This window comes from Perissodus microlepis, chromosome 12, assembly GCF_051167445.1.
Source record: "Perissodus microlepis isolate ML-2025 ecotype Zambia chromosome 12, ASM5116744v1, whole genome shotgun sequence".
Lineage (NCBI taxonomy): Eukaryota > Metazoa > Chordata > Actinopteri > Cichliformes > Cichlidae > Perissodus > Perissodus microlepis.
In genome coordinates, this window is record NC_140472.1 from 23,563,108 (window position 1) to 23,590,840 (window position 27,733).

The window sequence follows — 27,733 nt, forward strand, 5'->3', positions numbered from 1 at the left end:
TTGTGCCTTTACTCTCCTTGTTGCTCAGTTTTTCATCACAGACCGCCGCCGAGGGTGCAGAGAGCTACTGTCCTTTTTGTATCTCCTTTATTTTACTCTTTGGACTCACTGACAAAAGTATTTTGTTTATTTATTCATTTTTTAAAGTTTAGTTTTAGCCTTCATCGGAAAGGGTTGGTATCAGCCAGAACTAGTAACCAGGAATTTTTCCTTTCTTTTTTTAATATAACGAGATATCATAAAATTAACTATCAAATGAAGCAAATTTGTCGTTGGGCTACCTAAGACGGATACATTTTTTTTTTTTTTTTTAAGTATCTATCGTCGGTTTCCATGAAGATTTTGTGTAAAGCAACTTCGTTTGAAACGGATCTTTAAAAAATATTTTAAAACAGTTTGAACTAGAACCGAGAAATTCGTACAGCGTGTTTACGAGTGGAGCTTTGCAATTTTGATGTGAAAGGGAGAAAAGTTCAAATGTCCAGAGCGCTGAGAGAAAAATAGTTTCAGGACCAGGAACAGCTCCTCTGCAGTCCTGAAAGGAACGCTGCTGCCCTCTGCTGTACGCGAATGATATTGCACCAAATGGTGGACGTTGCTCCATCAGAGCATATGAGTTCAGGGTAGGTTGTGTGCGTACATTACAGGAAGGAGGGGGTTCCCTTGAAAACAGCTGTAGCCGTTGCCTTGTGTTCAAGTGTATTCGAGCCAATAAATAATGTCAGCTGTGAGTCAGAGTGGAGTCTGAATAAACGCAGTTAGTGAGGATGGAACTTCTCAAAGGGGAGGGATGGAGGCTGTGGGTGAGTGTCTGTTATGAGGTGATTGTATGAAAGATAAGTGAGTCTAAAAAACGTATTTAAAAAAATCTTAAAAGTTCTCATTGGAATTCCACACAGAGGCCCTAAGGCCAGGTGATAATTACAAATTTAAAAAGAAAAGATATTTAGATGCAAAATGTCAATTTGGGAAAAGGGCCATGAAGTGAAAATTGCAAAAGCTAGAAATGACAAAAGCTTAAATGGACAACAAAATGTGTACAAACAGAGCACATAATGGGCAATTTATATTTTCTGTATTTGTTGAAATACGTTTTTTCCTACAAACTGATCACCATTTCTATAATAGCTGACAGCTGCAATATCTGGACAGTAGTATTCCAACCTTTTTTCGCTTTCATCAGACTGTGTGCAAAGATCTACTTTTTTTTTTGCCACAGCATATGGCTCAAGAATCCAGAATTTGGCAGACCTGGCTTCTGTTGTGGATGCTACAGTGAATTAGTTTATGACCAGCTAAAGGGTTACCGTTGTTCTAAAGTGACATGATTGTAAGATACTTTTTTTTTCAAATCACTAAAGCTAACTTGGGATAAGACTCATCCAACAATAGTCCCAGCCTGTGCCTCCAGGTGCCCCCCCACCAAGGATAATACTCAACGTGTTTGAAAAAACTCCAAAGTTCTGTTTTAAAAAAAACCTTGTTCTGCATTCTTTTTGTAGGATGGTTTCAGTTTTTAGACACTTAACATTGATTTTAACTGCGAGAATCTGCTGTGTTGGTTATACTGGAGTTTATAATCAAAATGGATGTATTGTTTTCCCATCCCTCTGAAGCTTCTGAAATACCAGTACAATGATTAGATTAGGAAGTCTCATGCTTTTTCTGTATAATACTTCTAGTGTGTGTGGCAATCAGCTGACACGACACAGGTAAATATAGCCTTGTGTTAAATTTGAAGGGGGAGGGTATGCAAGGATGTTTTAAAACATATTACCACTTTCAACCAAAGAGTGGTGAATCAGAAAGAACAAAAAAGTAAATCAAATTAAAATTTGGGGTTGTCACTGTGCCATAAATGGCACTTGTTCTCTTCCTTTCTCAAGGTACTTGGCAGGTAGGTTGTACAAAGCATCTTTGAGTGCTTGCCGCTGTTCTTTTGTATAACATCTGACTTTTATTTGTCTCTTGATGTAATTCCAGATTGACTGCTTGGCATTGAGGGAGCCACTCAATTTTCTCAGAATGTCAGCGAAACCAAAATCTAAGTAACAGAAGTACTTATTAAAATGACAATTTTATCAAAGACAGACACCTTTAAAGGGATACAAATCACCCTTTCTTGTCATTTGTCTTTGAAACAATTAGACATGACAGTCACTGCAAAAATGATAAAAGCATGTAATAAAAGCTAAGTGCTGAAAAAAAATGAGGATAAATTTAGTGCTTTCATTTAACTGCTCTATAAGTGATGGATAAAAGATCAGATTGCCAGGAAATGATAAATACATTAAAGAGACAAGACACTAGACTGACGCAACAAACTGACAAAACAACTTGGCAAAAGATGAGAGGAAATGTCAAGAATACAATGAGAATGAAGGAATAGAAAACAGGTGAGGGAGGTGTGAAGAGCCACCTTCACAATGGGAAAGGGTGGAAAGGATGATTATTTTGATAAATACTAATATATAACTTCATGTAATAACTTTTTAATAGAACCTCAGTTATAAAGCGGGCTCCTTAAATTCCAGTAACCAAGAACTGATAAATTGTTGGGATTTTGTCTGATTGTTGGAGTTTCCTCTGTATTATTGTCACATCTTTACCCTACAGTATAAAGCACCTTCAGGCAACTGTTGTTGTGATTTTTGCCTATATAAATAAAAATGCATTTAATTGAATGTTTTTCATACACATCTTTTTTTAATTCAGGAAAAATAAATTCTGCTGTTAACAGCAGTAAATAATCTCTTATTCTCTTCTTTGCCTTTTAAAAAAATAAAGGAACAAAGCAACATTTTATTTGCTAGACCACTGAAATGCTTTAACAAGGAAGCAGCAGCAACACACACACACACACACACACACACACACACACACACACACACACACACACACACACACACACACACACACACACTGTGTTGTGCTTATCAACCAGTGAGTGAAAAAAGCTGACACCACAGTTGTGGGCATGAGGGGAAAAAAGGTGGCTCTGGCTATTTCACTTGATTTTTGTGAGTCTGCTGGTTCCATAGTGGTGTGCTTTCTATAGGTCATGAAGGACAATAGCAAGCCCGTTAACAGTGCACCTATTGCAGTGGGGCTCACTATGGGGACTTTGTCTTTGTTAACAGAGTGGAATGCCCCAGTGGGCTAACAGGGGCAGGATAGAGAGCACCACTGCTCACCACCTCTGCACTCGAACAGTCCCTGTAGCTCTTAAAAAGAGCTTCAATCTATACATCCAGAAGAAGTGGGAAAGAAGAGCAGGAAAAGGATGACAGGGGAAAAACCAGGCTAACTGGGTGAAGTTGCTTCAGATGTCTTCCACTGGTGGGCGAGGTGCTTTGAATGAGCCATGATGAGCTCCCATGTGGGAGCTTCTAGTGTAAATGTCTCGAACAGAGTCGGATGTAGCGAAGCTGAGGATGCTGGTGAGGAAACCAGTACTAATGAGACTCACACACCAAAGGTGGAGAGATCTAGGCGAAGGAGTGTAAATCCAGCAGGCGAGGGAAGGTCAAGCAATGTGCTGGTGAGACCTGCGCTGTCAGGAGGAAAAGCATGCAAAAAGACCTGCAGTGAGGACAACAAAGGAAGCTGGAGAGAGCAAAACCAAGACAGGGGCGAGGAGACAATAACTGCTGGAGATTTGGAAGGCAGAGAAAGAGGGAAAAGCATGGAAAGAAGAATGGCGGAAAGAGATGAAACACATGGAGATGAAACACAGTATAGACAGAGAAGAGAAAGCACTGGAAGTTTGTCAAGTAATAATTCTGATCATCAGTTAAACAACATTTTGGAACTTGGAGAAGGATCGAGCAACTTGCAGAGAGGACACACCTGCTCTCGACTCCAGAGCACTGGCTGCAACTGGACCTTCACTTCCAGTTCAAACGCACTGTCCCGTCGACCTGCTACTCATACCAGGTCCATACCCCGGTCACCTCAGAGACCTTTATCCAGACCAGCTGCAGGAGATTTGCACCTCTACTCACTAAGTTCATTCAGGGAGCCAGATCCATTCTGGGTGGAGGTGAGACCAGGGTCAGCAACTGGACGATCTTTGACCTTCTATGAGCTAAGAGGGGAAGGAGAGGATGAGGGTGATGAAGAGAACGTGGAGGATGGTGATGAAGGAGGCAGCGGGGTGGTAAGGGTGATGAGTCAAAGCGTGACCTCAGCAGTGGCACAACCTTGTGTTCCTTGTGAGAGGAGGATGAGTAAAAGGGAGAGGAACAGGATTAAAAGTCTGAGGAGGAGACAGCGAAGAAGGGAGAAATGGAGACAAAATCAACAGCAAGAGAGCAGACAGGTGACTGGCACTGCACACTGGCATCACAGACGTTTAAGTATCACCACGAGATGAGTCACAGAGGCAGTTATTAGATCACTAAATGATTTAGTAATTACTAGATCCAGTAATTAATACCCAGGATAATTTATTTTTTTAATATGTAGTCTTTATGGACTTTAAGGATTAAAGACACACCAAATAACAAAGGTTTTTAACTGAGTAAGTCCTGAGATTTATACTCAGGACTTACTCTTACTAAAGAAGTATTTATAGCACAACATGGCAGGTATATGTAGTAAAGAAAGAAAGAAACAGAGGCTGCATGCACATAATCATGTGGTACAAAACAACAGGTACAAACATTAGGCCTGTTTCTGTTTTGTTGTTGTTGGGGTTTGTTTGGGGGCTTTTTTGCACTGCATCTATTTTTCACTGTTTTTACTCATGGTACTTTATATTACAGCATACACGTGTGTGTGTCTGTTTGTTTCATCTAGACTCTGGCTCTCGAAAGCTATATCAGCAACCAGCTCATTTCAATAGCCATTGTGTGCGCGGTTTAAAGTGGGGTTACATCTGAATTAGTTGCATGATGAGGCTTGGGCAGAGAGCCCTTCAAAACCGACCAGACAAAAGAGCAGATTCCATTTTGATTGGCTGCCGCAGAGCTGCAGTCACGTTGGCAGACTGAAATTACTCTGACTGCTCTGTTACCGAAAGTCAAATTAGTTTCTTCGATACTTTCGTATGATCGATTTCCTAATCCTTTGTCCTGCTACAGATTGTGCTGTTTTTAGTTAAGATATTCCTATCTGTTATTCATTGGACTTGGTGTGTAAATAAACTGGGTCATGCAACAGGACCTTAGCACACCAGCAAATCTGCTAGCATGGCTGAAAAAGAAAGGAAAAAAGTCCAGACCTACTCCCAAATAAAATGCTGTCGTGGGAGCTGTGCATGAACAAATGCCTGCAAATCTGAGTGAACTGTAGCAACGCTGTAAAAAAGAATGGCTCAGATTTCCCCCACAATGATATGAGACACTGATAAAATCATACAGAAAGACATTATTTAAACTTACTGCTGCTAAGAATAGTTCTGCAAACTACTGAATGATAGGGTATGCTTGGTTTTTCATACGCTGTGTCTCCATTGCTGTAAAGGCTTGATAAATAGATAATGACACTGTAGCATATAATGTGTTGTCATTCATCTGAAGCTGATAAGACTCTAGCAAAAACCAAATGATTTCTTTTTTTTTATTATGTCCTGATAATAAAAATAAATAAATAACGGATTTTCAAATAGGTTTGAAGGCGGGTGCATTTTGGTGTACACTGGATGAAGCCAGCTAGCTTCTTCCTTCTGCTTCCATTTATCCTAAGCTAAGCCAATCATCACCTTGCTCCTGCTCCACACTTAGCACACCCTTATATATTGATGTTCTCAGCTAACTTTCAGAAAAAAGGCATTTTTTCCTTAGACTGATAAAGACATTGAAAAGCCAACATATATTCAATATGTTTTTAAACAATTACTTTTGTTACCCAGTACCCATTTCTTGCTCATTTATCATGTTGAATCTTTATTTACAATCATTTATCAGCTCTGTGAAAATTGAATTTCAGAAATTTTGCACTTATTCTCGATTGGGAGAATATAAAAACCTAGAACACACGCTGCTATTGGCCACACTGGTCAGATACCCTGGTTTTGATTTTGGATTTTCACAATGTGTTTTATCAATATTTTGTACAATACAGAATGTTTTACATTTTTTTATTCCCCCTTTTAAACTGTCTTAACTTACTGCATTCATGTGGCTGCCTTCTTGGTTTGTGCTGGCTTGTTTGAATTTGTTTCTGAGAAAAGTGTCGTAGGACAAAACTAGATGAGATGCTGTTGTATAAAAACAAACCACAGGATGTGATTTCATCCTGAGTAATGCAGAGACGTTTAGTGTTGGCTTGTTTCCAGCTGCTGGAAAAAAGCTAAAATGTGGTTTTAGCTTCTGTTCTGCAGAAACACATTTTGTGAAGGAAATGCAAATTGTTTGTGGTGCAGCAGCGTTATCAAATAGAGCTTCACTCAATTATAGGTTTATCTATAAATTAGCAAGTTTTTTTTAGTCTAAACTTTGGTTCTCTATGTCATAGAGCACACTCTTATTCATTTATATACCAGTATATGATTGTAACCTAGACAAAACTGGCATGTCACCATACATGTTGCCAGGAGAGCCTCAGCATCTATGCTTACTTAGACACCCTGTGCTCTGTGTTCTCTCCTCTCTTTAATGACACACCTTGGGAGGATGGGCTGATGTGACTGGGAAGTCCCTGGAGCTCCCCTAGGGTGAGAAAATAGTAATTACTTTGGAAACACCCCCAGGATTCTTTTTAAACAGTGAAGCTTCAATTCTCAGGGGTCTGCCAACACAACACGTGTTTGAGGAGGCGGTGGGTGACTTGGAAAGCCCTAGCTACTATTTTAAAAAAAGAGCTTTTGTTACATCATGGAGTTATAGCTGGAATTTGGAACCATAAAAAGTGAGTGATGAGGATAAATTAACTGTTGAGGAGAAGAGAGGAAGTAAGGAAAGAGTGTAGCAGATGCTCTGCATGATGAAAGAGAATACTAACTAGATCTAAAACCCACCTTCTGTTTTTATCCAATAGAGGTTAAGAGGGCTCATAGTAGGGCTTAACTGACAAACTGCAACAGATATAAAGTGACACATCCTAAGATGCACCTCTATTGGTTTTCCATGAAGTAATAGGAGTTTGAACTAATGCCTATAATGGGTCAGACTGCTCTCTCTAACAAACAATGTTTGTGCTTTACAGTAAGATGTGTGAAAATGTAGGTAGGCAGACATTTCACTTGACTGAACTCACACCTGACACCCTCATGTCCTCACACATATTATTATGCTGTTTGGATGGGTGTCAAAGAGGGTTACATTCATCAAAAGAGAAAAGAAATTCAAATAGAAGAGAACTGTGAAAGAGGACATTTTCACTTATATTTAGTGCTAACTGGTAGCATCTTGTAGTGATAATTTATACTTAACATCTCATACGTGAAGGGTCAAATCTCTGGATTGCTCTCTCTTATTGCTGTTATCCAATCCTAGGCAAGATACTAATATAACTGTCTCAGAGGTTAGTCCAGGGGTGGGCAATCTCAGTCCACAAGGGCCGGTGTCCCTGCAGGTTTTAGATGTGTCCTCGAACCAACACAGCTGATTTAAATGGCTAAATTAGCTCCTCAACATGTCCTGAAGTTCTCCAGAGGCCTGGTAACGAATTAATCATGTGATTCAGGTGTGTTGACCCAAGGTGAGATCTAAAACCTGCAGGGACACCGGCCCTCGTGGACTGAGATTGCCCACCCCTGGGTTAGTCCATATAGCCAAAACTGTGCAAAAATGGGTTTTATCATTCTAATATTGGAGCTTTAAATATGCACACACGCAAACATAAGCAGGTTTGTGGTCACGCAAGAGAAGATATTTTTAACAATTAAAATGTTCTTTTCTACTTCTGTTTTTTCCCAGAGTTCAACAGGAAACCCATCCAGCAGCAGCAGTGAGGACGATGAGGCCCTGACTACCGGGGACAGAGAGGGCTACATCTGCGCTGTCTGCTTGGATGTGTACTTCAGTCCTTACATGTGCCACCCGTGCAATCACATCTTCTGTGAGCCCTGTCTTAGGACGCTGGCTAAGAACAGCCCCACTAATACCCCCTGCCCCCTGTGCAGAACAATCATCACACATGTTTTCTTCCAAAAAGGTGAGATGATGAGCAAGGACCACTTACTGTATAATGACTTAATCAAACTTCCTCAGCACTAAAGACTGAATAAAGCGAGAAAGGTTAAAAAAAAAAAAACTTCATGTAAAAATCTGACATTAAAGACAAACGATTTCAGCTATATTTTTATTCCTATGTTGGCTGCTACACAACATCTAAGCTGCAGATTGTTCAGAGGGCCCAGCTGCAGATGTCCCACAGGGAGCAGAGTAGACCTAAGTTCAGCTTTGACCAGATGAGTCACTTAGACTGAGAAGACAAAATCAAACACAGTCTGAGCACTTTGATTCGGTGCTTTCTAATGGAAATAAGAAGTAGTATTCCCCGTGGGTGGAAATGAACTGTAATAATAGGAGCAGATGTTTTAGGGTTTCTTTAAACCAGTAAAAAGTGGAACCCTAAAGCTGTAGGGAAACATTTTCACCACAATGTTAAGCAGTATAATAGTAGTTATTACTGTAATAATATATGTATGGTGTATATTTCTGTGGTGTGTGCTAACAAATGTATTTTGTCACCTTGGGATAATTTATTAGATACAATTTTGGTTTGATTTTGGTCAAATTTATGAATCACTGAAAAACTTTTATTATTCATCCCAGCCTATTTCTAGATGTATATAGTAGCATGGATTAGATGGTGAGGAGGACTGTAGAAACACTGAGGGCTCTTGTTAATGATTAGATGACAAGATTAGACTGTCGTGTTGATTACCAAAGCCAAGGTCACAGAACAAGGAGATAATCAGAGAAGCAAGTGACGCTACATGTGCTGTTAGTGAATGTGTTGAGTAAATCAAACATATCTAGCCAAGCTATGAAGAAGTGATTAAAATGGTCAGGTTTTTTTTTATTGCATTAACTTTGTGTCTTTTTTAAAATATGTATTTATATAGAGCTAAACCAAACAGCAAGAACATTCTTTCCAAAGGAATACCTTTCCCGGAAACAGAACTTTCAGAAAGCAAGCTGTGCAAAGTGGCCTCTCCCGAGCTGCAGAAAACTCTTCCGCATCTTTGGAGGCAAGTTTTTAATTCCCTCTAAAGTGGGGTCATATTTAAGCAACGTCATCTGCAACAACAGCAAAAATATATAAAGATAAAGCATAGCTAGTATTTTATGAAGCTGCACTTAAAGAGCGCTGTTGTTTGTGACTTTAGACAATATGACGCGTGTATGCTGTGCTACCTATTTATCGTAATTGTACCTCAAGGCCTCACAGAAGACTAAAAATAATCCTGTGCATTTTTCATTTGTATGAATTTGTAAATGTCTTCAATAGCAGCTCTAGTTGTATCAAAATCTGTCGTCTAACATTTATCAAAACACTGAGGTTATGTGTGTTAATTACCCCAGAGGAAATTGTTGCTTTTTTAACTACACAAAATGACTTATTTCTCATTTAAACCAGGCTTCCAGAGGCAGTCGAGTCCTATTGCTAGACGCCAGTTCCCCCACGGAGAAGGCTACCCTCTGGACACCATGGATTTCGAGGATGACACTCGTGGCTGGCGATTTGACATGGACATGGTCATCATCTACATCTACTCAGTGAACTGGGTTATTGGGTTCTTCATATTCTGCTTTCTTTGCTATTTCTTCTTCCCCTCTTTTTGATGCCCTGGCAGCAAAGGGTAAAGGGGAGTGAGGACATAACATAAACATGATGCAGCAAGCATGCAAGTGCATATGCAAATTTTAAAAAAAGGGGGGTCAACTTAAGCTGTAAGGTTTAATGAAAACGCAGTGAGTGAATTTCAAGCAGGTGAGGAGGTGTAGTAGAGGAAAACCATCAGTGTGCTAGCTTCACATCTCTAATAAATCACTGAAATAAGGAAAATCCAGTGTTCTCAGTTTTGTGTCTCAACATAATGAACAGCATGTTAATATAACATGTTAGGCTGCAGTGTTTCAACATGATCCCATTACACTTTTCAATGCCTAAACTTTTGTTTAACAGCACAGCCACTTGAACTGTTCCCAGTGTGATTACTTTTCTAATGTCCAAGGACATATTAATTTCAATGTGAAATTTTTAATTACCAACTTCCATCCACTGCAGACACTTCATTTTTAAGATGTGTTACTGTTGATTAAACATATTGTAATGCAGCAAACACTCAATGCAAAATAAGTTTAAATTGCATCCTTGTTGCATTCCTGTAAGTGGAATTAACCAAAATAATGAGCAGATCTTAGTTAAAAGAAAACAGACTGATGAGGGTCTAATAAGACTGTAGAGGTTGGATATCGCAATAAGAAAAACGAAACGAAACGTTAGCAAAACACACAAAAAAAAATGTGCTTTAAGGTATGGGAACATTCATTTGTGGTTTCATGAATGCTTTCCCCAACATATTACTAATGCTAATAATGCTTATACATGATGGGGGCACCATGATGGTGGTGCAGTGCTCAGTACTGCTGGTTCTGGTTTTAAATGGTCTGGTCAGGTGAGGACTTTCTGTGTTTAGTTTGCATGTTCTTCCTGTTTCCCTTCATGCTCCCTCCCTTCTCTCTGGTTTTCCTTCCACAGATTTGGATGTTAGGTTACTGGTGAGTCTATATTGGCTACATGCATGTTTAGTTTCACTTATTACAATTTATATGAAATAACATTTAAACTTCATACAGGTTTGTAGATGCAACAAATTTTTATTTAAGACATTTTAGGTCATTTCTATTTTTTGCCAAAGAATTCACACATCTCACACATCTTACACATTTCAAACTTTTAGTTTGGGATATAAAAAACTCCTTTATTTGAACTTTTTCTACAAGTTTCCATTATTTCTATAGCAGCTTCATATAAAGTATGCACCAGGCTTTTAATCTCAGTGTGGATGCATTGCTCACAGCTCTAAAACTAGACATTAGTCAGTGCCGCTTAGCTTGCTGTAAATGATGGTTTAAGAAAATCTGTGTTTATTACATACTTCTGGTCCACTTTCCCCATACATTTCAATTTTAAATTATTTAGATCAACTTACATTGCATAAGGCTCAGAGACAAGTGTTTTTAGCTGGTTTCAGAGCTGCTAAGAAGTTGATTGCCACAAGGTGGAAACTTCAAATGCTCATTTGGCAGCAATGGCTGCTCACTTTCATGGATGTGCTTATCTTAACCCTGGAGAACTCATGGGGTCAGAGCCGACCCCATTGGTTTTCTAGGGAAACCATGGGGTCAAATTTGACCCCATGGGTTCTCCAGGGTTAAACTCTCCATAGCCTAAATCTGTGGAGCTAAAGAATGCGTAGTTAAACTTTGGGCCCAAGCTGTGGAGAATCTTAAATCTTTACTGAACTGATTGCTTCATTGGTCTCTGCTCTCTAGCCATTCATCTCCCATTTTTTGTCTTGCCTCCTTTTGGCTTTTGGACAAGTTTTTTTTTTTACATTTTTTGTGTGTGGCTGTTATGGTTCTCTTTGGTTGTTTGTTTTTTGCTGAACTTTTACTGTAGTTGTTCATACTACTGATATGTTTAGGGTTTTTGTTTGTCCAAAAACATTGCTCACAAAAACTTACTTTAAACTAATTGTCACTATACAGTTGTAAACTAAATATCACAAACTAATTCTCTGCCTTGCCTTTTTTGTGCCACTAATATATGTGATTGCGTCTTCAACTCCACACGCAAGTCTTCCTTTGTGTTCATGGTAATGCATGTCAGGAAGAGCACTCCATACACATTCACTGATTTATTCACAATATCTGCTGCAAACTTTTCTATTTGTGGTTGTGAAAAGCAAGGAGAGAAAAGCACTCATTAACAGCCAGTAATTGATTCTGGCACTCTTATAGTAAAGCGGTGTCCATGCTGAAATAACGTATTTCCTGGATGATCTTTTGTGGTGTAATCAGACACACACACAGACAAAAAAAAAGTTTATTGATCAGTTACACATATATACTCATAATATACAGTAAAAAAAAAATAGTTTGTCTTTGTGCATTTTTAACTTTAATGTATATCTCAACCCCAACTGTGTTTTAGGGTCTGATGATAAAACTGCATTTTTCTTAGTCGAAACGAAGCTAAATCTTGAACTATCCAAAATGTAAAATAAACGATACACTATCTACAAGCTTAACGTGCACTTTTTTCCAGTTAAGTAACGGTAATATAGCTATAGCCCACCCTTTTCATTCTTTATGTTAATTATATTCTTGTAAAGGTAGACAGACACACACGCAACAACAGAAACTTAAGCTCTTGTTAAGTTAACATGCATGTGAGTATAAACGCAGTAATAATTTGTGATATTAAAAACTAAAGAGAACCACTTTGGGCTCATTTTTAACGGAAGTGTTCAATTCATTCTTTTTTGTCTCCACTCGGTACTTGTGGTGGAGGTAAAGTGGCCAGTGACCTCAATTTCATACGTATAGGAGTTGATATGTCAGCATGGGGGAGGAGGGGGGTTGAGTTGATGGGCCCTATTAGTATTCGCGTCCTTTGGGTGCGCAGTGTTGCCAGCCACGTCAGGCCTGTAGCAACTGTTCTTCTACTGCCTCTCCAAGGTTAGATATAGGCCCTTCCTAATAGCTGGAAACACTCAAGGAAACAGACTGGGAGCCGACTTGAGACCGCGAGAGCAGGAATTAAGTTTTTCGACGTTTTCCGGCACAGTTGTACGCTGTGAAATTGTCGCCGTGGACACTGGCCGTGTTATTTCGTCTTAATAGGAGGTTGTATAGCTAAGAAAAGACTGTTACCGTCCGTCTTATTGGTGCTTAATGGAAACGCGCAATCATAAAAAATGGTTGCATTTGGAGAATATCCGTGAATGCGATCGTTCCCTCTTGACATCGGTGCGTCAGAAAAGACACCTCAGCTAGCTGGAGTCCGGGTTGGGTGTGAAGTCTTCACTGTGCACCGTGTGCTGCTGGAGTGAAGGTGACTTGCGCCCCGTCGCAGTCAAGGCAATGCGGAGAGGAGTCACGGGCGCTCGTCCGGTACTTTACCTGCGCTCTAGGGCTCTTCTTGGGAAAAAATTGCTACCTTTCCCACATTAGGAGGAAAGAACGTAAGACAGAGCAATAATAGCGTTCGAGTTTCAACACAGCCAATAGCTGGCGAAGGTGAGCTGAGCGTAAATCGAGGAGAGAATAAGGTGAACAGTAAGGTGCAGGGTGGTAAGGCAGGAAGAGAGAAAGTGGTGGAGTTTGGGGGGATAAGACCAAATCGTTCTGTCTTAGGGCTGTTTTAATAGTGGATGTGTATGCATGAGTTCTGCATCGAATGGGCGCAAAAATCGCCCCAGATCCGCCGGGAACATCTTCCAGATCGGCAAGCCTCCTTATCGAGACTCACAAAGGAGGGAGAGCACCGAAAGTACCCGCAAAGCCCAGCGCGCCGTGGCCGACTGCAGAATGGTAGGTTTGCGGCACGTTAGTGCCTGCACGGTGCCTCTGATAAGGAGTGCTGTGCTATTATCTCAACCTTTCTTTGTTTAATGATGTTCCAATACCCCCGTGCATGCACGCCGCACAGGCGACAGCTCTTAATAGCTGCAAAAAAAAAAAAAAAAAAAAAGATTCTAACCCGGTCTAGCAGCCTAAAAATAGCTTTATGCATTTGCATTGCTTTGTCGGCAGTGAAGCCAAACAGAACACCTCGGCGTGCAGATTGACTGTGTGATTTGCATTTAAAGTGTGGAAAGCTGCTGGTGATTTGGAATGATTTCAGCATTGCCCGAATGACAAGATTACCCATGGTGGAGTGCATGATCTTGGCACATATGTGTTTTGACAGAAGCTGACAGGAATGATAAAGCCTACTTCACCCTTTCATACATCAGTGATCGTCATGGAGCCTCGCTGTTCGTTTACAGGACTACAGCAGGATGCTATGCAGGAGGTGCACAAAAAGAGCAGAATACTTGTGCCCCAAGCTCAAATTTCGTGGTTGTGCAGACAACCAAATTTAGCATGATGGAAAACCAACCAATTCAACAATCAGCTGGTTTATCGTGCACTCTTACTTTGCGGGATCAATAAGCTTCAGTGACTGCACATGTGCAAGGCTGCAATTTTTGAAATGAAGCACACGACAGTGTAACTGCACATGGAGCATTATTTGTCCCCATTAGTCTGTTTGGGGGGGGGGGGCTGTAAAATGCTGCTCAGCATTTCCTTCTTGGCTGACGTGTTTTCATGTTGACAGGTCGGACTGAGGATAAAGACTATCCTGCAATTTATTTGTGTGATGCTTACTTGTCTGGTTCGTTAGGTAATAACTTTTTGTGTCTGTGTGACTTATTATCTCACTGTAATGTAGATCGTCCAAGAATTCAATACACTTGTGGCTCTGTACCGTGAGCTGGTCATCTCAATTGGCGAGATCACTGTCGACTGTCCTTCGTTACGGGCCGAAATGCTGAGGACCCGAACCAAAGGCTGCGAAATGGCGCGAGCGGCACACCACAGTCTCTCCTTGATATCGGGGTGAGTTGGCACAGACGCTGTCCGTGGTCCTGAAAATGAAGAGCCATCAGTGGCTGAACGCTCTGCAACACTGCAGCGCCGGAAGTTTAAAAAAGTAGCTAATTTTACCAAAGTAAACCTGCACAAGTATCAACATTTGAGCTGCTGAATATTTTTTTTGTGTGTTTTTTTTAATAAGAATGTTCTTTCGATAGGCCATCTAATGCTTGTCCCATTAAAGGACTGATTTTTTTATTTTTTTTTTTCGTGGTGGGCAAAGTATGTGGGAAAACAGAACATGAGATCAGCTTTTAAAAATCATGACATTTCTAATTTGTTAGAAGGAGAGCTTTACCAGGAAGCAATCACAACAACATACTGTAACTGATCACTTCCCATTAGCTGACCTAAAACGTTAATGCACAAAGTGGAGGGAAAGTGGAATGCTTCCCGGGACTAATATCTGAGATAATAGTATCAATAATGTGGAGCCAATGACGTTTTCTTTCTTCTTTTTCTTGTAATTTATTGAGAGAGTGGCTTCTTCAGTACAGATTTTTTGGGAGTTTTTTTCTTTTGCTCATCAAAAACAAATGATATCACAATGAAACAGTAAATTAAAGTGGTTAGATCCAAAGTTTGTTCACTGTTTAGTGATTCTGAGTAGATTTTCATGCTAAATTAGATTTCAAGTGGTTTGTTTGTGATGAAAGCTTTGATTCAAGATACAGGAAAACAGCTGTTTTAGGAGCCTGAAAGGACTGCTGTCTTGGCCCACAATATCTCCTCTACAATAGCGCCAGTAGAAGAAGGGCAAAGGGAGGCTTGGGATTTTAACATCCTCAGTGAGGCTAAGATGCCAGCCAACTTGGCACACTCAAACTTACTTAAATAACAATCGGACAGACTGAAGCCAGTGGTGAGAGAGATTTGGAGGACGTCTGCAGTGCCAGCTGCTTGCCAAAGCCTGGATGCTGCTGGAACAATAACAGCATCATGATTTATCTTGCAGAAGGGGCATATTCCTACCACTGGACATACTGTATATTTAAAACCACGAGAGATCCTTTTCTATTAGAAATTATTTGTCACCATATTTTTTACAAGGTCCAGTTTTAAAAAGTGTTAAGCTGCATTCTTTTCTATTTTAATTCACTCTAGTGGGGTTTTAAAACTACATGTTTGATGCGTGACACTGAATATGTTCAGTGCACATCTCCCATCGTGCACATGCATGAATCATGAATGCAACTTTATTTGAATAGGAGCATTTAGTTGCTTTAAATAATAATATACCTTAATGCAGCAGGGCAGTGGTGGAAAATGAACCATTGCACTGTTGTTTTTCAACTGCATGGCTCATAATTATACACCTAAATACAGTTATACCTGTATCTGCAGAAAAAATACTATTAGCCATTGAAACTGTGCTCTTAAATGTTCCAGCTTCTGCTGCTAAATGGAGATGGTGCAGTAGCTTTAGAGAGAACTCTTAAATTCTCACTGATAACAGCATCTGCATCATTGCCATAATCATCACCAGCACATATTCTAAAAACTCCTTCCTTAAAAGCTCTCTCGGCCATCTTAGTGTCTGTCTCTGCTACTAGAGACACAGAGCTTGAATTAAACCAGTTCATTCCCCTTTAATAAAATAAACCCAGTGTGTCAGAATGGTTTGAATGATGCGAGGTCCCTCCAATGTGCAGGGGGAAAGCTGATTAGAGGGATAGCACTGGTGACAGCTGTGCTTGAGCAACAGTAAAGCAGCACTGTGACAAGACGGTGATGGCAAGGAGAAGCTTGCTGTTGGAAGAGGTGAATTCTAGAGCATGATTTGTGTGAGAAAGATTTGTACCAAGTTTCACGCCTTTTATCGCTGTCACTTTCCCATGTGATATTACACCCACTGGATATCACCTGCTGTTTCCCTTTGAAAACCTGATTAATATAGTTGTGAAGCTACTGCGATGTCTCATAAAAGCTAATGATCAGCTCCGGTTGAATGAAAAATATTGTGACGGGCTTTTGTGTTGCTTGAATCTCTTCAGTGCATTTTATTTATATATTCTCAGGGAGTTAAGTAAGCACTACATATAGACGCTTGCACAATCACAGAAACAGCAGCAATTTGAACTTTGCTGTAAAAAACATGGATAAGAAGCACAGTATGTTTATTATCATTGCAGACTCTATAGGCTTACTTTAAGCTTTGATTAGGAAACACTCTGCTCAAACATTTTAATGCATATTTGAGTTCATGAACCTCTCTGGCCTTAAAACCTGATATTAAGAATTTGCTGTTATTCTTCAGGTTACAGATTTTCTCACTGTAATCACGCGCAGAAAATACCACGAGTATCACCAGGTCCAGCCCTCATTTATTCACTTAAGTAAAGATATTTCCAAGTAAAAGCATGTGACTCGCATTTGTCACAGATGTGACACAGATGTGCACCCTGAAATTACAAGAACAGGCAGTGCATAAGTTACCAATGTAGGTGATCATATTTCTTCAACAGATATTGCATTTACAGTTTAAATGAGTCAAACAAATTAGACATGTCAGTAACACATCCTGAGAGTGGAATACATTTTTCTTTGTTTTAACTTTTTGGTTTAGTACTAATATTTATTTAAGCTGCTGCTGGTTTCAGACTCAAGATTAGCACATACACGGATGAATTAACAACTACTGTAATGCTTATAGAGACTTGCAGAGACTATTTTGTCTACCAAGTTCCACCTGGCTGGTAAGCTTTGTTCTCTTCATGTGCCATTTCAGGCCAGAGGACGGGGAAATCCACCCTGAGATCTGTAGGCTCTTCATCCAGCTGCAGTGCTGTCTGGAGATGTACATCACAGAGATGCTCAAATCTGTGTGCTTGCTGGGATCGCTGCAGCTCCACAGGAAAGGTTAATACACAGACAAGCCTCATGGATAGTTTATAGATAGTATGCTTTGTTTTGTTTTTAATTTTTTTAAAGAAACATGTGGACAAATGGGATTTTGTATCTCTAACGTCACCGTCATTCCAGTAATGCCATCACTAAACCGATCAGTAAACTCAAATAACTGTGTACAAATGACAAATAATTTAGGTCAGTATCTAGTGAGGAAACATGATTAAGGCATTTCTCTGTGTGCTTTAGGTAACGACTCATGTGGCCTTCCCGGCTTAGATGGTAAAACGGAGGAAAGCTCAGACATCCCCATTCTGGAGGACACCTCTTCCTCCCCCACTGACTGTCCTCAGCTCTGCTGGCTGGTGGCCACTGACATAGAAAACATAGAAAAGTAGGTAAACAAAGTGTGTTCTGTTGTGTCCTTCTGGATGTACGTAGGTGCTGTGTCTGCACTTGCGTTTTTATTATGATTTAACAAATATTTCACATTTATTTTGGTGGGTAATCTGTTACATTTCCTATAAGAACATAATGCAAAGTATTGTATCACATTAAATTGCATTTTAGTACACTGGGAATACATGTTGTATTATAAGATTCATTGGGATGTTTATATTTTTTCATCAGCTAAGGCTTTCTTGAAATTACATTTATGTAGTTTGTGTGGGTCTATAGTTTTACCTCACAGTTGGATTTAAGATTTGAGTTGACAAAACAATAGAAATATACCAAAAATAATCAGATATTTGTGTCAAAGCTTCAACATTTCAAAACACAAAGTATACACACTTATTTTACTACTACTGCTTATTTTTCTAGACACCGTGTGTGTTTACGACTCCTGCTATGAAATACATTATGAAATAAATTGAAATACAGTCCCTAGGTTAACATTAAGTTAAGAGTTCGAGTTAGGGAGGAAAGTCTCCAGAAAATCCAATCATGGAAACCTGATTTTGTGCTTTTCTGAATGCGAGTATGTACTGCATATATTATGGATACTTTATGTACACAACATAAAAAGCCATTTGCATTACTGCAGGGATATGAGGGAGATGAAGAACCTTCTCAGTAAACTCAGGGAGACAATGCCTTTACCACTGAAGAACCAAGGTGAGAAAGAAAACGCAAAAAGCAGTAACACTTTCAGAATTATTCATTGTGAAGCAGAGGTACTGGTTTAAGTGGACTGCATCGTAGCTCAAATGAGGAAAAATGCATGACTTGGCTGTGGTGTCTGTGTGTTCTTTCGCCCAGATGACAGCAGTTTGCTGAACCTGACTCCCTACCCACTAGTCCGACAGAGGAAGAGGCGGTTCTTTGGGCTCTGTTGCCTGGTAACCAGCTAAGGGCCCCGCCTTTGTGGGTAGGAGGCGGCAACAAAGACACCATTACCCACTGTCCTTCACCACTTGTGTCTCCCACCAATCTATTACTGCCATTTTCAAATAAATTGTCTCTTTCTCTTTTTTTTAACGGCTGCCCATTTTATAATTTTATTTTGTAATACAAAGAAGAATTGTAACTGCAGTGTAATGAAAACAAAAGTCATGAACATATATTTTAAGATATTTTGCAACAGATTTTCCCCTTTTTTGGTAAACGAAGTGCGATATCTGCTTGTCTGATGTAAAAGGGAATGAGAGTTTGTCTGAAATGATAATATCAATGTTCTGTTACTTCCACAAGCCTGAGTGAATGAAGTGGATTTATGTTTTTATTTAAAAAAAAAAAAGGGAATCTAAATGTCCATTTTGTCAGAAATAATGTGATAACTTATGAACAGATGCTATTCACACATCTGAGGACGGCTCTTGCAATGACAAAGTTTTACTGTCGTTTGTCTAAGCTGAAATGACAGGTTTGTGAAGAATACGTTTGTGTATTACAGTCTCCGTTTTCTGTTCCTTGCTGTTTTTCTTCTCAATGTACTTAATTTAGTCTTCCATAAAACAAGAACCTGTACCCAACTTAAACTTTCCAGCTTCAAAATGGAATAGATGATACAATAGTCAAAAGAAAACTTCTTTGCACACAATATCTATCTATAAATCGAGACATTAGACTTGTATATACACATACTCTTTACGCAATGCTCTCTGAATTATTTTCAAGGTTGCACGTGGTTAGTAAAGAAGCTGTTGGTATAAGCAGAGAGCATCTCTCTCTCTTGGGCAGTCAAGCAGACAGAGCGCAGCTTATTAAATATAGTGATCACTGTTTATGGCAAGCTGAAGGTACAGTAGTCAAAGCTGATATAGGTCATTTTACATTGTTAATAAAACTTTTGTTATTGAAACTCATCCACCAGTGTTTGTCATTGTCTTGCATGAACTGAAATGTCCACCGGGTGGAGACAAACAATCAACAGAGACAAACTTGTCTAGCACGTTCTGGTAAAGCTCAAACAGTAAAATTACACTGAATTAATTAGATAAATTGACTGTGTTAAATGCAAATTAGGTGGTTTGCATTCAAAGAACAAACATGTATGCCATTATTTGTGCTTTTTTTTTCTCTCTGTCCTTCTTTCATTCATAGATAGATAGATAGACAGACAGACAGACAGACAGACAGACAGATAGATAGATAGATAGATAGATAGATAGATAGACAGATAGATAGATAGATAGATAGATAGATAGATAGATAGATAGATAGATAGATAGACAGACAGACAGACAGACAGACAGACAGACAGACAGATAGATAGATAGATAGATAGATAGATAGATAGATAGATAGATAGATAGATAGATAGATAGATAGATAGATAGGATTTTTTTTTCCACATCTCACCCAAAAACCATCAATTTGTATGCATTATCCCTTCAAGAATGGCAGCTCAGATGCACTTTTAACACCTTTCCCCCAACTATCAGTCTTTGTGATCAACATCTCAAACCTAGAAAATCATTCTGCTGACCATAAGTATTTCTTGAATTGATGATAAAACATTAAGTAGTTGGTGTCTTCACAGCTATTCACGGACAGGTTCAGACACACATGCAGACATGCATTCACACTGTGCGAGGGCTGCAAGCCTGAGGCAGGAATAGACTGTCAGCAGGGGTTTGCTTCGCAGGATGAGCTTTGTCAGGTTTAGTAAGCACAAGACATCTTTTGTGAGAAGCCCTACACTTTCTCGAGCCTGAAAAACAGATTTCCAAACATTACCTCTCAAACCCAACCAACAGTCCATTATGCTATGTTTGTCTGTGAGAATATTACATATCTCTTGGTCTCAATATTAGTAATACAAAAGAAGAAAGATCAAACATGACTGATGTGCTTTTTATTTATTGTTAATACAGTATTGTTCTATTTTTACACATGCATAAATGTGCTAAATCTTAGCATAAAAAAAACAAAAAACACTGGCTACACAAAAAATTTGTGGAATATTTCAAAGTGGGATAATAAAAGAAGACCAATAAGAGAGGTCAGTCAATCAGCTCCTGCCCTGAATGCTCAGGAGGTGCAGGGCTGGATACTGACAACAAACACTTTTTCTCCCTTACATCGCCGAAGTCCTGCTTCACATTCACTCATGGTCTGTGTGGCCGCAGTCTCATCCTCTCCAACACGGACACACACGTTATACCCAGGGTTCGCACAATCTGCAGAGTCCCTACAGCGACAGTCATTGGCTTGATCTGAGAAAATCGCGTGAAGACAAACAGCATGAATTACTACAAACTGCTGTACATTATAATAGATCATTTGTCACTTCACATGTTCATACCATCGCAGTTCTCCCACATGTGGCAGCCGGTGCAACCTGTTGTATCGCGCTCTGGCCAAATGCAGGTGCTGTCCTCTGCTGTCATATATTTCTTCCCCATACATTGCAATGCATACATTTTGCACACATCCAGAAGGACCGATTTTCTACCTACAGCAGCTGTGGCACACAACTCCAAAGATGAACTGGCCGGTGGGCACAAAGCACAAAGCACACAGTAAATCAGTATCATTAGCCAGTTTGCCAAAACTGACACGACGAAATTATTTATTAGCAGAATAGACATACCCACACTCAACAGGCATTTTGCAAACACATTTTCCTCTGGAAGGCTTTTCCCACAGTTTACACTGCACTCCAGGAGCAATGCTTGGTTCTGGTGCGCTGTCTGTGGAATACACAGGAATCACTGTTCCACATTGTCTACTGATTCTCTACACTGAATGACTAAATATAGAGCTCATCATATTTCATATTGTTACATAGCAGTCCAGGACAGTCCTTTAGCAGAGAGCTAAAGGATTATAAAGCTTGATGTAAAATTTACCTTGGATGCACCTGACGTCTGCTGGGTTTGGTGAAAAATCCAGACTGGGATTGCAAATAGCCGTGGCTTCGCCTGTTAGCCGTTTACCCGCTGGGCAGGAGAATGTTACTAACTCTCCTATGCCATAGGTCTCCTTTAAAGGAGAGGCTATGACACCATCTGCAAGGAGTCCAATCTGGCAACTTGTAACTTGAAGAAAATGTGTAGTTTTACAATGTGACACAGCAATTCATTATGATGATACACTAAATGTTAAACTTTATTTACTCACCTGTGCACAATCCAGGCCGGGCAGACCAGGTTTGATCAGCAGTGCACTCTATGGTGCTGTGACCAACAAGATAAAAACCTTCAGTGCAGGTGTATTCAGCTTTACTACCCACAAGATAAATGTCCTTTGGATCCTGTGAAACATGTAATAAAGATAAGATCATCAAGTTCAACTTCTTAGCTTTGATGTGGGTACGTAACTCAGCTCGGTTCAGTTTTATTTATGTTCACAACAAGGGTTGCCTCAAGGCACTTTATAAGACAGTACCACTTGTAGTTCCCCTGTGAGGAACAAGTGGCAGCAGGAAGAGCAGCCATTTGCCAAAAATGGTTGGAGGATGAGCACAGAGGAGAACATAGAGACACAAGGACAAAACACATCTCTACTATGGGGAAGAGAAGATATAAAATTCAGCAAAATATTTAAAGATAACTAATAAACTCAGTAACATTGAGGCAGACTCTCTTTCACTTAGATAGGAGATACTAGAGCTTCAGTTTCAAGTCTCTTCCCGTAACTCTTTTTCTAACACTGTACTGTGACTTTGTGCAAAACACCGTTCAAGCACTACAAAAGTAGCAGTTAGTCTGGTTAATAAATACTAAATGTTTGCAATCATTTGTTCCACACCATGGTGAAAATTTCTATTTTTACCAGAATGTAGCCATTGATCAGAGCAGGTGGGGTTCCACACTTCTGACTTGCTGGGAGAGTATAGTCGAAGCACTGAGGCTCCATAGTTCTGTAGAAAAAGTATGTGTTGCATAACTACATATTGATGAAAATCAGTTTGACACTTTCTCTTACTGGAAACTCAATGCAATGAACACAGTGCTTGTTACAAATATGTCACTAAATTCACGCAGCACAAACAAACAAACAAAAAACTCATAAAACCCACAAAACAAACTTAAGCTCTCACCTTAAGTATTGCAGCTCTTCATCTTCGCAGTCGGACGTCTCAGCTGGTTCTCCGATACAGTGCTGTCCCCCATTCTGAGGGTAGGGGTTAGAGCAGGAATGACTACGAGACCTTCGGCCCCCAGAGCACGATGACCAGGCAGACCAACAGGACCAGCTACCATGGATCACTCCTTAATGACCAGAAATGGAAAATAAGAAATAGAAAGAAATTAAGGACAATAATAAAGTCTGTCTGATATTAGCCTCGATTAAATCCTACCCCCACCCATGATAGTGACTTAACCCAATTTAACAGTTTGTTACATTCCTTGTTTTCATCCTGAAAGTAAGCCTGACACCAATCTCACATCTGCCAGCCCCACAGGGCTATTTTGGCATCTCTAAGCATAATCACAACACAAAAGCTAAAAGCTAAAAGGAAAAAGAACACTTGTTTTTTAAAGGGGGTTTTCACTGCAATGTGCCCCTTTTAGACTTTAAAAGTAACATTGGTGAGCTTAAAAAACTACAGTAATAAAGATCCTGTATGAAAGACAATACACACCCTGCTGCCCTTCTGCTTCAGTTCCTTGCTCACAGGCTGGTCCTGACGTTTTAGGCTTGCAGATGCACTTACATTCATCTCCATCCATGACAACCATTCCATTGTTCCTGCATGGCCGGCAGTGGCAGGGGGCACTTTCAGCAAGGTACTGATCTATGGCCCTGCGAAGGTAGAGCTTCTTCAAACCAGCACACTGAACCTCCTTCACCAGCTCTGACAGCGGCCGCAGCTGGAGAAACAATAGTAAAATAAAAGCGATGCAAGGTTGCATTAAGTGATAAGATGAAATCCATATAAGGTCCGTTAAACATTATGATCTTGCTTTTTAATATACAAATAGCTTATTTTACGTTCTCTTTACCTTTTGTTTTATGACCTTTGGAAACGACCTAACAGACTCTGCCCAGTTTGAGTACATTTCCCAGTTTCTCTCCAGATTATCTAGGTTCATCATTTTCAGCGCTGCAATATGTGAGACACCTCCTCCCTTCACATCCACTTTGTTCAGATTTTTCAGATTATTGTTCCTGCTGGTTCCTATTTTTAAAGGTTTGAAGAGATAGTGGATGGCAGAAAAACTTATAGAGGTAAAGTGCATTTATAGGTACTGGTATATGTAAAATTATCATCCAAATTGTACCTGTGCTTGATGAGTGAGCGCTCTGGCCACTCTTACAATTCACTGTGGTGATGGGGAATATGAAAATCCAGCGTTTAGTCCTTGAACATTCGTTATACTGCTCACTTTCGCGGACTTGAAAACAAAGGAAAACGTAAAGTCAGTGTCAGAAAAGTGAGGCAGGACTAAAACAGGGCTTTATGGCAGCATTTTTATCAGCCAGATGTTTTAGTTGGCATTGGAAAAATACTACCACTACAGCTGTGTAATATAGTTAAATCCAGCTGCAATTACAACTTGGATTTTTTTAAAAATAATATCGGACGCACCTTTCATTATAAGGAAAATACATATTAATACATATTTATATATTTATATATATATATTATATATATATATATATATATATATATATATATATATATATATTATATATATATATATATATATATATATATATATATATATATATATTATATATATATATATATATATATATATATATATATATATATATATATATATATATATATATATATATAATTTAATTACATTACAAACCGATTACATTTAAAAAGACATTTTAGAAATTTTTGAGCATTTTTAGTCAAATGCATTTTTTTTTACATTTACATATGTATATTACAACTATTACAAGCAATAGACACATGCAGTGGCTTGTTGTTTAGCACCTTAAAACACTGGGTAGAATGAACCACTATAACCATCTTTTTAAATTCTTCCATTACACTAGTGTTTTATGAATCCTTACCCATATTGTTTTCAGTTTCTACATCAATTGTGGCAATAACTTTGAAGGAGCCTCCTAAGCTTCCAGCAGACAGGTAGTGCGTTCCAAACCTTTCCAAAATCTTCCTGTAGGCCGAGTAGTCATAGACAGATGGCAGTTTGACCAGTGCCTTCCAAAACGCCTCGGATATCGGGATGTACCGAGGAGCGTTAGTCTGGAACTGAGCTACCTCGATGTCATTCTTTAAAACTAAAAGCTTTTTGGTCTGTAAGAAGAGGAAAAAAAGGTTCCTTTTCAACATGAGATGACTTGTCAAAGGCATTTTTTATTTAAAGTGTTAGGTTTCTACTCACTTGAGTCTTGTCGTGTTGTTCATGAAAATCATAGTTGTGATATCCCGTGGTAGTCCCGGTTACTGTCTGCCTCTTGACAATATCCTTTGCATAGTGCCATTTGCTGGTGTACATCTCATCACTGAAGTCATTCTGGGCTTTAACCTGGAATCGGGACAGGGGTTACAATGTCTGGTTTCCTCTAGTTTAGAGATATAAAATGCTCACCTGGACAACTTAACTAGATTTAGAGGAAGACCCTACAGGTGAATAAGATGAAACAGGTGAATTTTTTGTGTTTACAGAAATCTTATGTTAAAATGAGTCATACAAATGAGTCACTGTATGTCTAAAAATGAGCATAAATCTGAACTTTGAATAAAAACAGGTTTAAAATTATTGTTTCAATGTGTTGACATATATATTTACACTTTGTTAGTTTGTTTTTCCAGAGAGGACTTTGGACATATCTTTTCAATCCACAAATCAGAAAACACCATCAGCAGCAAGACAAACTCTAACGAGCTGATTAACTATATAAAGAGAAGATGATGAGATGTTGCAGATGATGTGAATGTATGTCAAGTTGAGGGCACCAAATGTGAGTCAATGGCCAAATGCCTAATGCAAAAAAGAGCAAAAGGCAGCAAGCCGATGGTAATAATGTGTGATTGAATAGATTAAAAAAGTAGAATAGGTAGAAAATATTGCTATATTCACTCCTTAACTCTAGAATACAAATCCAAGGGGTACTTTATAAGAAATTGTGACCAAAGAAGTATCAGTATGAACTACAGTTCAAGTTCTTCCACAGGTACCAACCAAAAAGCTGTACTGAAGAGTACTAAGGGGCAGTCGATAAACAGAATTGTGAACACCGCTGAAGATGGTGCGGCACTGGCCACCAAAGCTCTTAGTATTGATGACACTTTCTCTGCTCTTTCCTGACACAGCGTCAACCCTACAGAAACAACAGCGATTGTAGATTAATGTCTCAATAAATCATAAAAAAATAAACATCTAGATCAAGACTTTTCTCTTACCCGAGTCCTAGGATCTCAATGTTAGGTGGAGGAACCGAGTTTGAACAAACAATGTGTTTAGAAATGTCACAGTTACTCTCATCAAGTCCATCTTCCTCACAGTCCTGATCTCCGTTACACACCAGAGACTGGCTAACACACTTCCCTGCAAGTCAAAAGACAGATAGATAGTTATTGTTTAACCACTTCAGTAGGATTAAGGAAGTGAGGGCAGTTTCGATTCCTACCCGATCGACAGCGAAACCTGTTTCCACATCCGTCCTCTATAGGGCAGCCTTGTGTGGTTTCACAGGGCGTCGTCTCGCTTCGCTCTCCATAGCAACGGGTTCCACCGAACTGAGCGTAGACAACCATGGATCGGGTTCTTGTCTGTAGCATCCACAGGATGACAAAGAAATATTTATGTAAAGTAATAATCACAAGTTTTAAAATTAACATAATCTTGAGTATTTCTGATGGTGAAAAATCTTTATTATAAATACACTTTCTTGTACTGTACTGTATACAGTACGTGAAAATTCATGCAAGTTTGTATGGGTAAGAAATTAGTTACCAATGAATCTCCCTGACCTGTAATTTGGTGCAGCTATCACATTCTGACCAACTGCCAAAAGGACCCCACTGGCAATGAACTTTCTGGTTACACATCCTTGAAAATGACGTTTAAATCAACATAACATGATATAAATGTCAACGTATAAAGTTCAACAAGCACAATATATTTATGCTTTAAAGCACAAAACGAAAAACAGATTTACCCCTTGGCAGTGAACAGGAAGAGGAGCCATGGTAAGACTCTTGCACAGAGTTGTGCAACTTTCTGAGGAGGAAAATGAAAACACAAAAAAGCACAGCAAAGAAAAGAAAGTTAAAGAAAGCAAAACAAAAGAAAAGCTTGGGTAATAGTAGTCACCCACGGAAATATCACAGCAATGACAATACAAAATTACTCTTACTGAAATCACATCAGTGACATATTTTACAGAAAACTGAAAAATGTATCCATGCAAAATCTACTTGCCTTCATGTTGAGAGAAGCACAGCAACAGATGGATAATGAGCAAGATTTCTATGTTTCGTTCTTCCTAGGGAGTCCAGCTGTTGTAAATACAACACATGGAGCTTATCGGGTTTCAAGGGAAAATTTATGAGCATGTGTGTGTGTGTGTTTGAGAGAGAGAGAGAGAGAGAGAGAGAGAGAGAGAGAGAGAGAGAGAGAGAGAGAGAGAGGAATGTCTTCCTGTCCTTATTGTGAAAGAGGCAAGAAAATAATATGTTGGACGTTCATGCCAAAAAGTTCTTCCAGAGAAGTCATTTTGAAACTGAACAAAGCTTCCTCTAGTAAGACTGACCTTTCTCACAACAGATGCTTTTACTCACCAGTGGAGGAAAAACAAGGGTTTAATACAAACCATCTTCAGAAAACCACCAAGTTACATAATAGTTCCACATTACCACAAGATTAATTAACCATTGCTTAGTCTTCCTTTAAGAAAATGCTTCA

At 39.3% G+C, this 27,733-nt stretch overlaps 3 protein-coding genes across 3 annotated transcripts; 2 read left to right on the forward strand and 1 right to left on the reverse strand.

Annotated features, from left to right (window-relative positions):
- Nucleotides 1–7: 7 nt before the first annotated feature.
- On the forward strand, nt 8–12,863 carry rnf180a (ring finger protein 180a). Its single transcript, XM_084945676.1, has 4 exons — nt 8–4,321; nt 7,863–8,100; nt 9,017–9,142; nt 9,532–12,863. The coding sequence occupies exons 1-4, from the start codon at nt 3,365–3,367 to the stop codon at nt 9,735–9,737; spliced, it is 1,527 nt and encodes a 508-aa protein (XP_084801802.1). The 5' UTR covers nt 8–3,364; the 3' UTR covers nt 9,738–12,863.
- rgs7bpa (regulator of G protein signaling 7 binding protein a) lies at nt 12,591–19,756 on the forward strand. Its single transcript, XM_084945675.1, has 6 exons — nt 12,591–13,496; nt 14,401–14,567; nt 17,332–17,462; nt 17,700–17,844; nt 18,496–18,566; nt 18,711–19,756. Exons 1-6 carry the CDS (start codon nt 13,347–13,349, stop codon nt 18,800–18,802), a joined length of 756 nt encoding a protein of 251 aa, XP_084801801.1. The 5' UTR covers nt 12,591–13,346; the 3' UTR covers nt 18,803–19,756.
- Nucleotides 19,757–20,733: 977 nt separating this feature from the next.
- Nucleotides 20,734–27,386, reverse strand: c7a (complement component 7a). Its single transcript, XM_084945673.1, has 18 exons — nt 27,251–27,386; nt 26,988–27,049; nt 26,800–26,878; nt 26,457–26,598; nt 26,230–26,374; nt 26,009–26,147; nt 25,208–25,351; nt 24,876–25,119; nt 24,125–24,238; nt 23,846–24,021; nt 23,485–23,713; nt 22,939–23,110; nt 22,671–22,758; nt 22,017–22,149; nt 21,746–21,934; nt 21,487–21,586; nt 21,199–21,383; nt 20,734–21,109 (listed from the first exon to the last, which is right to left on the reverse strand). Exons 1-18 carry the CDS (start codon nt 27,254–27,256, stop codon nt 20,925–20,927), a joined length of 2,532 nt encoding a protein of 843 aa, XP_084801799.1. The 5' UTR covers nt 27,257–27,386; the 3' UTR covers nt 20,734–20,924.
- Nucleotides 27,387–27,733: the final 347 nt, after the last annotated feature.